An 11464-nucleotide genomic window follows, 5' to 3' on the forward strand; every position below is an offset into this window, starting at 1 on the left:
ATTGGATCTAGCAATACGGGGGTCCAAATTTAGATAGTATCCCATCAATTGATTATGCTTTAAATTTGAATGTATGTATAATATACTCCAATTTTAGAATTTGAGTATAATGATAAAAGTATTACGATTTTACAAATTTATTTTTTATTTGTTATAGTTGATAATAGTGGTCGACGGAGGACCAGAGGCTAGACAACTTTGAAGGAATTGTTTGCACTACCTCCTAATGAGCGTATTGTAGTGTCTATAAATTCTGCTAGGCAATCGATTGGTGATGAGGCTCAACTGTTGGCTGAATTTCTAGGCATGCTAGCCCATAGTGGAATGAAATTGCCTATTTATTATGAAACATGGCATAAAGTTTTAGAAGAAGTTAAGGCTGATGCTTTAAACTTTATTGAGGTATTAGTGTAATTAATTAGATATAAAAATTTTTTTATTTTACATTTTGTTTACTTATTCAAACTTTTCTTATTGTATTATTACAGTCAATATTTGTACTTGAAATACCAACTTCATTTGTGCTTAAGTCATTGGAAAAGAAATGGAAAGATTATAAACATAGTTTGAAGAATAAATATTTCGATTGAAATACTACTATAGAGGCGATGATGGAAAATCTACCCCGTAATGTGATTAGGTGGCAATATGAACAATTAGTTAGATTTTGATTTTCAAGAAAATGAGAGGCACTAGTTTATAACTTTGTATAGTAGAATGAAATGATGAAAGTATTTTATGGTTTAAGTTGATAATATTTGTATTTCTATCATATACGCAATTAGTTTTTTATGACAGGAAAGAGAACATATTGGGATTGGTAGCAAAAAGCAACAAAAATATAGCCACACAAGTGGATCAAAAAGTTTTGCAAGAAAGCAAAAAGAAATAGTAAGTTTATGATAATAAACTTATTTTAATGAATGAACTTTTTCTACCGTTAGGTAAATATGCAAATTAACAGTTATTGTTCTATTTTAATAGTTTTGATAGTTCTAATACATGATATTATCATTATTAGTTGTTTTGAACTTAGTTGACATGGATGATATGTATGAAAAAGTTATTGTTTACATATATTTAGGTAAAAATACAAATTTGTTGTTATTGTTGTATTTTAACAGTTTGGACAGTTTCAATACTTGATATTGAACTTGTTTGATTGATTGAACTTGGTTTCTACGGTTGATATGGGAGAAAAAGTTATTATTTATGTCTATTTGGGACTATTTTTGCATATAAAAGACAAATATACAAATTAAACTTTTGGATGGCTTTCAATATATTAAATGGCTTCAATCCTTGATACTAAACTGGAAGAAAATAATTGAATTTGGTTTTCATGATCGATATGTGTGAAAGCCCAAAATGCTTTTATTGTTTATGTATGTTTAAGATTATTATGTTGTTACGGGGCCAAAATATAAATATATGAGATTAAAATTATTCGAAATGTTAATACTTGATTGACAGGCTTGATATGCATAAATAAGTTATGGTTGATATGTATCCTATCAAATAACATATGTTTTTGTATAAGAGAATGAGATGGGCAGTACAATTGGATGTGTGGAACTTTTTCGCATAACACACATAAAAAAAGATGGATCTTACATGAATGTCGAAATACAAGAAATTATGATAATTTGTATCATCTATTTTAACAGAAAGTAAATATTTACTCTTTTTAACATATTATTAATTAATCATTAATAGTTGTATATGACACATTCACAAGAGAAAGAGAAAGAGAAAATGGCTGCTGAGATTGAAGTAGCATTTGATGGTTCTCTCAATATACAAGAAATGAAAAATCGGATATTCATAAAAGTTGCTGAAAAAGAAAGGCATGGATGGGTTCGAGGCCTTGGATTGGGTCCAACACCATTGCCTATTATGGACATAGCTTTAAGCAATTTACATTCTCAGTAAGTCAGTCTTCGTGAGACATTTCAATATTAAGAGGGGAGTTACAAACTATGCAACAATATTTTCAGCAAATAGAAGCAGAAAGAGAACATGAGCAAGCCAAAATTGAGGAAGAACATGCTAGAATAGAGCAAGAGTGTGTAAAATTTTAGTAGTTGCATGTTGACTCGATCATCTTATGAAATTTGTGTAACAACAAATTTCAGGAAATGATCTTGGTGCTCCACCAACTCAGGTATTATATTTAGTAAATATTTAAATTTTTAAATATAAAAAAGCTTACAATGAAGTCTTAAAAATTGTATGGTAATATTCAGTAGGTTTTTGAGCACGCTAGTGACCAAGGTGAAAAAATTTCTTCATCAATTGGTAGCCAGCAAAATGTATGTAGTCATCCATTTCATATATTTTAATTTTTATTTTGTTAATGTTTTAAAAATATTTGAATGTTATTATACTAATTATTAAACTTTGTATTAATTAGATGCATATTTAAACATGAATTAAGTTTATATTAATTTTAATTTTTGAATTTAAGCTCTTTAATGAAAATAAAATTTATTAACAGAAATTAAAAAAAATATTTTTACATAATGGCGGCATTTGCATTCAACATTGTTGCTAAATGAATAATTTAGTGGCATTTGTATCATAAAACGCCACTAAAAGTAGTAGCACTCTTACTAGCAAACGCCGCTAGTTAAGCGACATTTTTATACAAACACCACCAAAGTAACGACATTTTTCTCATAAAAATACTACTAAATTAGTGGCATCTCAAAGATACAAACACCGCTAATATAGAGGTATATTCATATACAAATACCTCTAAAGTAATGGCTTTTTCAGTTACAAACGCCACTAACGCAATGACGCATTTTCTCATAAAAATGTCACTAAATTAACAGTATTTCAAAGAAAAAAATGCCACTAATATAGATGTATTTTCAAATACAAATGCCTATAAAGTAGTGGCGTTTTCAGTTACAAACGTCACCAAAGCAACGTTGTTTTTCTCATAAAAACGTCACTAATATAGCGGCATCTAAAGATAGAAACGTTGCTAAAATGGAGGCATTTCAGATATAAACGTCGCTAATATTGAGGTATTTTTTTGAAAACACTACTATTTTTCGTGACGCGTGTATAGATAGCACTTTGAGTGGCATTTTTTGCAAACGCCATAAATCTTTTAGTGGTGTTTATAAATGCCGCTAAACGTTAAAAAAAAAAACACCACTAAAAACCTAAACCCTTTTAGTACATATAAGATGTGATGCATTAATTAATTTTGTATATTTAATTATATAAATACATTGTCAGAGAGAATGTGAACGAAAGTAAAAATAATATATATTTAAAATTAATTAGTAATTATTATAGTTTAAAATTAATATTGTAAATGCTTTTTAAATTATAATAAAATATCATATATAGTATTTTAATTTAAAAATTTTTTAATATGATATTTAAATTATGAATTTATTAATTAATATAATATTTATTTTTAACGTGATTAATTTCAAATGATGAAATATGATGCATAAATTATCCATCAAGTGTCACATTAATTAACAAATTCATAATTCAGATATTACATTAAAGATTTTTAAAATTTATGTATTATATTAAATATTTTAATATAATTTAATGGCTATTCATAATATTAATCCTATAATTTATTAAAGAGTAGATAAAAGTTGAGATAAAATTATACAACATGAAATTGTGTATTGTTGCAAGTCGTAATATCATATAACTGAAATAAAAAAGTAAGTAGTCACATCTTTTGAAATATAATTTGATAATTTTATTGAAAATGGACATATCATATTTTTTTTATATGATCATCCTGTATTACATTTGATTTGTAAATAAAAAAAATAAATTACAAAAAGAATTAAATATCTTTTTGGTATAAGATGACTTAATCTTTTCAAAATAGAGAAGATTATTTTTAATTAATAAGATTGAGCTTACATGTGCTATTATATGCTTAAAAATTATATCAATAATTTAAATTGTATAAATTTTAATGAAATATAATTTTGATTAATAAATAAATTATTTTATTTTAATTTTTACACATATTAAACATCAAATAAGATAATATTATTTAATTTAATCTTATTATTAATATCATTTTATTCTATTCTATTATAATCTTATATACCAAACACATTCATAAAAATGAGAATATGAAATTAATAATAATAAAAACTCTTAACATAATTAATGATCCTATATATGAAAAAGATAAGTTGAATGAGAAGTCTCATATATGTTGAGTGAATGCATCACTAAATTATGAACAAAATGAACACCTGCAAAAGTTAAAAGCTATATCTAAACTGGGAATAAAAATTAAAACAACTATGTTAGAAAGTTGCTTTATCCATATAGTTCTTGAGTAGCTATTAAAGCCTTGTAAATCTCATAAACCAACCTTTCTTCAAATTCACTGCTGGAATAAATAGTAGGGACATTTCGAGCTTTAGGAATTCGTTTTCCTCCGAACGTATTATCGGTGTTCAAGTAGCCAAAGTTCCCAGCCAAATTGATCATCATGTTCATATAAGCATTTTTGAGCTTCTTCAAAAGCTTTATAGGCGAAGCAATCTTCCAACGCAGCTTGGGTATTGCTTTGATCCTCCAAAACCTTCGTGATCCCCCTGGAATCCTTGTAACTTTTACGTTGTTTCTGTTCTTGGTCACTTGGCCGTTGAGTCTTTGGTATTGCCTTCTTCTCCAGTGTCTCTTTAAGGTACCAGGAAATGGTTTTTGAAGTAAATCATTTTTTGAGAGTAAGAAAGAGAGAATTTTGAGATGGCTAATCCATGAAGACTTTTATATAGCCTGGGTTATACATAAAGTTGGTGTAGTGATTAGAATAATTAGAAAGAAATTGAAAGATCTAAGGGCGAAGAAAGTCTAGTACTTTTGAGAGGTCAGCAAAGTCGGTTTTGACTGATAAATTCAATAATTTTAGGAGGATTGATTTAGTTAATCTTAATGGAAAACATTTATAGTTGAACATGATTCAACTCAATTTAAAATGTATGGTTAAAAAAAAACAATAAATTTTAATTAAACTTTTTCATTATCATTAAGTTTGAGCTATATAGAAATATCATAGAGACAGCTGGGTTGTGAGTTGTGAATTAGCTGGTCAAGTCAACTATATATTAACATTCCGAAATTCTATTTCAACCCACTATATAGAAATTATCAAGTATATATCTCAAGAAAAAAAAAAAGAAATTATCAAGTATATGCACTATATATATATTAAATTGAATTACAATTTACAACAGTGGTTGTTTAATTTTATTTGTAGGCAGAGATGAGGTATACATAGATAGATATACGCAAGGCATGATATAAGTAAAAGAAATTTAAGTAGACTGAATTAATCTAGAAATGTTTCACACACACATATATATATAGATATATATATATAGTGGCTTTTTTTTTTTGAAAATTCTAATACGTCTAACACGTGTACTATAGGATAGGGGCATTGACAAATGATGAATGAAAAACAAAATTTCTTCTTCATGCTATATATCTGTTTGACTTTTAATTTCTCAAATTAATATTAAGTCACTACACATATAAATATAAATATATGGAAAGTTAAAACATTCATGAAACATACAAAAGCAAATTTTTGTTTTTGGATATTCTATTTGGTCAATATCATATATCTTTGTTTTGGTGGATGGTTAAGTTTATAATTTTTTTTTTATAATTGTGATAATTAAATTCTTAATTTTTAGTTATCTATCAAATAACCTTATTCAATATTCAAAAAATTTAAATTTCTAAAAATTAAGCTTATCCTTATTTCCATATATGATTCCATCCAAAGAAAGTCTAATTAATTGTGTTGCCACCCACAATACAAATGTTGGCGCTTGATTTGCTCATTGAAAAGAAATCTTAACAAACCGTCCTGGGAACTTCAGCCTCATAACAAATCCCTGCTATTTTTGCTGATTTGGTCTTTCATGAAAATGATCTGACTACCATCCTCGTCTTGGGAACTTCTGTCTCATGGCTAAAAGTTTTATCACCAAAGTTAGTGATAATCATCACAAGGGAGTCTTTTCCTTTTTTTCCTCTTTTTACTTTCTAAATTTACCATCGCATTTAAAAATATATATCATTCATTAAACCTCTTATTCTTTTTACCAGAGATTTTGGTGGTAAAAAGTAAAGTGTTAGTTAAAATGTGAAAAGAAAAAAACATATAACAGATCGAACCAACAATAACATGTAAATGGTACGATAATAGGAAAATTACAGACTACATCATCATCATCATAAAATTTCTAGCGAAATTAGAAGTTTATCACATTTTACATTAAGGTATATATTTAAAAGAGATAGTAAATTCATGTGATAAATAAAAGATGTGTGACAATATTCTCATATTGGGTGAAATTTAAAAACTTTACAAATTGCGTATAAAATATTAGTCCATAATAATAATAATAAATTAGTGATTAGAAGAACAATACTTACTGTAGACACCCAATTAGGTCCAGACCCAGATCAATTGGACCTGGTCCAAATGGATAAGACCCAATTCAATTTTTATCCTGTATATTTTTTTTCTGTTTTTTTTTTTTGTATTTTATGTATTTTATGTATTTTATTATTATTATTATGTATTAATATATATATATATATATTTATTTTTTATTATTAGATTAGATTTATATGTATATAGTTATATATTTATTATTATTATTATATTAGTATTATTATTATTATTTTTTTTGTTTTGTAATATATTTTTGGGTTTATCTTATTTTATTTGTTATTATTTTTTTTAATTATCTGTTCTGATTTTTTTTCCCGATTTTCAGATATTATTTTTTAATTTTTTTTATACTATAATATCTTTTGATTTATCTTTTCTAATTATCTAGTATTTTTTTTATTTTGATTTTAATTTTGAATGGCTGGGATTAAAAGATGAAGAATCCCACTGTGGAGGGGAACTCAATCAGAAGAGTCCAATTGGATTCAAAGATTGAATCCCCGTCCAAGGAGAAATTGGGATTGATCAGGAACTCCTGATCAACCCCTATAAAAGGCACCTCCTGGAACAGATGCTGGAGGGAGAAAACAATAAGCAAAGCTACTGATTTGAGAGAAAATGAGGCGTATAGGAAGCTAGGAAAAGTTTATGAATGTTCTGGGAGTGAAAAAAATTTTTAGAAATTTTTGGTGAAAATTTTTTTTGGAAATTTCTAGGAAATTTTCAGATTCCGGCGAAAATTTCGGCGAAATTTGAATTTTCCGGCAACAATTCCGACGAACATTGAAGTTTTCGGCAACCTGCCCAGTTTTCGACGAAGAATCCCAGAAACCGGTGATATTCCGGCCAACTTCTGGTGAAATTTTCAGATTTCGACGACATTTTCCAGAATCCGGCACCGGTGTTCTTCAGCTTTTAGAGAGAAGGGAGAGGAAAAGGGAAGAAAAGAGAGAGAGGGGAGGAGCGTTCTGCCGAAAAATGAAGGGGATTACCTTTTATACCCTCCCAAAACGACGTCGTTTTGGCCTTAAGTAACTAGAGGATCCGCGCGTTTTGTCGAAATCGACCCGACCCGAACGTCGACCCGCTTTCCTGACCCGCGCGTGCTGCCCCTCCTCCAAGCCGAGCCGAGCCGAGCCTCGATCCGAGCCGCTCCAGGTTTTTTTTTTCTTTTTTTTTAATTAATTAATTTATTAGATTAGGTTTATTTAATATTCTTTTTATCTTTATTTTATTTTATTTTTTTACTTTTCTTTCTTTATTTTATTTTATTTTATTTTTATTTATTTTTTTTATTATTCTATTTTTTTTAAATAAAAATAAAAAATTCCAAAAAAAATATTTTTAGGGAAAAGTTGAAAGTATCAATTTTCCTTAAAAATAAATTTTCAAAAAAAAAGATTTTTGAGGAAAAGTTGAAAGTATCAATTTTCCTTGGAAATCAAAGTTTCAAAAAAAAAATATTTTTGAGGAAAAGTTGAAAGTATCAATTTTCCTTAGAAATAAATTTCCAAAAAAATATTTTTGGGGAAAAGTTGAAAGTATCAATTTTCCTTAAAAATAAATTTTCAAAAAAAAAAAAAAGTTTTTGAGGAAAAGTTGAAAGTATCAATTTTCCTTGAAAATCAAAGTTTCAAAAAAAATATTTTTGAGGAAAAGTTGAAAGTATAAATTTTCCTTAAAAATAAATTTTCAAAAATTTTTTAGGAAAAATTAAAAGTATTAATTTTCCTTAGAAATAAATTTCCAAAAAATATTTTTGGGGAAAAGTTGAAAGTATCAATTTTCCTTAAAAATAAATTTCAAAAAATATTTTAGGGAAAAGTTGAAAGTATCAATTTTCCCTACACAAGAACAATCATCCTCTCCTTTCTTTCTATTTTGATTTTGATTTTGATTTTTTATTTTTCTTTAATTAATCCGATGATGGAGCCTCTGCAAGTGAAACAGTAGTTTTTTTTGCATACTCTTGAGGTGAGGGAATTTTCTCAATTTTCTGCTAAAAGTATTAGAGTCAATTGAGAAAAATTTTCAATAATTAATTACTTGGTAAAATTTTAAGGCTTTTGGATAACACGAATTTCAGTTGGTACCATCTTTTGATGGACGTTGTGAGGGTGCTATAACCTTCCTCACACGTAACCGAACTCCCGAACTCTGTTCTGGTTAGTAGACCTGAACCTATTCTTTTAGGGACCCTTAAACTTAGGTGTTCCCTGAAAGGACAGATTCCTTAGGTGACCAATTGCATCTAGATAAAAAAGATTGGTGGCGACTCCCTAAAGTTAATGTCTAACGATAGATCCTCGGATCTAGACGTTATGACACTTACAATAACAACCTGATTGCAATTCCCATCTCTTGATGGGGAATGTCAAATGGAAAACCATTCCTTTATCTTTTAGCCGTAGAGTAACCAAACCAACGATGCTTATAAAAATTAGTGATCAAAATATATATTATTTTTCAAAGTTTAGTGATTATAAAATAGAAAATCATAAAAATTGATGACTAACAAAGTGATTTAACCAATTATTATCTTGGCCAAACAACATTCGCAGCCTCCCACTCTGATCGGATTGATGGGTAAGAAATGAAAAATCAGAGATCGGGGGACAAGCATGAATGGAGATCCTTATTGCAATTTACATCCACCATTTATACCATTGGATAGCTTTACCCTATTTTAATGATGCAATAAACAATATCATGTTCAAGACTATATGGTTGTTTGCTTTTGTTATTTGTATACCTTTTTGTTTGGCATTTGATAAAACCTTGTCACATATTTATATAAACCTATTATGGAGGCCTATGTTCTTTGGAATTTGAGACTTCTTCACATCATTAGTATTAATGCCACCAGTTTTTCTTTTTTTTTTTTTGAAAAATATTTTGCTCCATGCTGATGTGATTTCAGTAATTTTGCGGTCGGCAAGTAAGTTTATTAATGCAATATGGATATAACTTATTTGATGCCTTCTATGTATCAAGTACTATATTCCCATCATCATAGCTAATGGACCGGTTACTAGATTGATTTTTCCCTTCTTTTTCTTTTTTTTTGTCTTTTCATACCTATCAAATAGAAACATTTTCAATTTAATTTTACTAATTATTTGGATATATTTGTAAACCGTGTTTGTGTATTGTAAACTTGCATGTTATTGTACTTTTTTCCTTTTTTTTTTTTTTTAAATTATCATTGCATATTTGAAATTACTGTGCCATTACTTTTACCCAAATTAATTTTGTATACGATCCTGACCAATGAGTCCGAAAAAGTATTAATCAGAAAAGTCTAAATGTGAAATTTTATATTATTTACACACAATTGATAATACCATTAATTATTTTTATTCTCTTCACCTTGGTATTTTTACTATATTTATCATGTCCTTAATACTAGCCATTAGTTCTATTTCGAGTGCATTAATTTAGGCATTAAATGGCATCATATTTTGGAGATCATGGTAGTCTGACACGCGGTTCGAAGCCGGGCTTTGATAATATGTTTCGGTGGAACTCGTTTTTGTTCGTCTTTCGAAGACAAGACTGATAGTTTTGATTTCTTGTGAACATGCCAGTCTCTTGAGCGAGAAAATAGACAGGTGACACCATTTTAACAAAAGCACATCTACCTCAAAATTTGTCATCAATGGTGGGATCCACCTTCTTCAATTCCCCAAATAACCCCCTCCTTTATAAACGTGAGTCATGATAGTTTGACACCCGTAAATCATGGTCTAAAAGTCTCAACGGTTATCATTCCAACTGCTATAAATTGTGCTACAGCTCATGCCTAAACTGCACCAAACACCATTTAAATTTTATTGTTTTAATCACAACTATTAGCACTTCGTGTAAGAAACAGTATGAAGATGGTTTCTTTCGTTGCCTTTTGTGTGGTGGCACTGGTGTTGGCGATGTTTTCAGGTGAAACACGCACAACGGAAGCAGTGACATGTAGCGCCACAGAGCTCAGCCCATGCTTGTCAGCGATCACGACGCCTACGCCTCCATCAGACACTTGTTGCAGTAAGTTGAGGGAGCAGCAGCCATGCCTTTGTGGGTATCTTAAGGACCCAACTTTTAAACAGTTTGTTGACAATCCCATCACTAAAAAGGTTGCTAGCACTTGTGGAGTTGCATATCCTAAGTGTTAATTGTTGCTTGATTAGAAAATCTATGGGCATTGTAGGGTTGCCTTGCTGTCAAGTATAATCTGAAATAATAAATCAAAAATGAAGAGATGAAATAAATTAAGGTAATTTACTTGTATGAGATAAAAGAAAATTCATAGTCTTGAGTAATAATAATAATATATTAGTGATATTTAGAATTTTCATGCGATGTTTTGATGAATTATGATCGATGTTTATTATGGAAGCAGCTCATAGAATGACAAAAAATAAAAAACCAAATAGGTTTTAATTCAAGTAAAAAAAAAAAAAAGATTGAAGTTAGAGGTTCGATTCCTCTTTCTCTTCGTTTTACTTCTTCATATGTACCAAATCCCCACTCCACACCCCCCCCCCAAAAAAAAAAAAAAAAAAAAACTAAGTTTTGGGATATTTCACTTTCTATCTCTCTAGTCCATTAGTTTTTTTTTTTCCATTGAAAATTACCATTTGTTCCCAACCCAATTGAAGAGTGAATGTCAAGGCAATGCGATTAAAGTTTTTCTCGTGTGCTGACTCTAACTTTCTCCTTTTACTACTAAAAGCAGAATCCATTTGTCACGAATCAGTTAATGCCACTTAAATTTAATTTTCTTCCCAAGAAAGAAAAATCCAGCCCATACAGTACCACTCAAGTGACTGAAGGCCTGAAAAGAAGAATTAAAGTGATATTCAATAATGTTTACTACATATCAACAAATTTTAAAAAATATGAAATATAAAAAACAATTAGATGTTTTACAACAAATAAAAAGAAAACAATAATTTTAGAAAGTCAAAAAAGAAAATATAGACCAAGCAATGG

The 11464-nt window shown here is 28.7% G+C and overlaps 1 protein-coding gene and 1 pseudogene across 1 annotated transcript; one reads left to right on the forward strand and one right to left on the reverse strand.

Annotated features, from left to right (window-relative positions):
• Positions 1–4121: 4121 nt before the first annotated feature.
• LOC149519838 (uncharacterized) lies at positions 4122–5987 on the reverse strand. The gene is made up of 2 exons (XM_089757851.1): positions 5959–5987; positions 4122–4759 (listed from the first exon to the last, which is right to left on the reverse strand). The coding sequence occupies exons 1-2, from the start codon at positions 5985–5987 to the stop codon at positions 4321–4323; spliced, it is 468 nt and encodes a 155-aa protein (XP_089613977.1). The 3' UTR covers positions 4122–4320.
• A 4273-nt stretch (positions 5988–10260) lies between these two features.
• Positions 10261–11016, forward strand: LOC149519839 (non-specific lipid-transfer protein 2 pseudogene; annotated as a pseudogene).
• The last annotated feature ends 448 nt before the right edge of the window (positions 11017–11464 follow it).

The sequence above is a fragment of the Durio zibethinus genome, chromosome 3 (assembly GCF_047325235.1).
Source record: "Durio zibethinus cultivar Kanyao isolate XHJ-2024 chromosome 3, ASM4732523v1, whole genome shotgun sequence".
Classification (NCBI taxonomy): Eukaryota; Viridiplantae; Streptophyta; class Magnoliopsida; order Malvales; family Malvaceae; genus Durio; species Durio zibethinus.

What these genes read in the sequence shown, in the direction of transcription:
- LOC149519838 (XM_089757851.1), bottom strand. Translation starts at nt 5,987, where the DNA reads ATGAGACAGAAGTTCCCAAGACGAGGATG. An exon ending in AAGTTCCCAAGACGAGGATG is followed by an intron (nt 4,760 to 5,958) that starts GTAGTCAGATCA and finishes TTCATGGATTAG; the next exon opens with CCATCTCAAAATTCTCTCTT.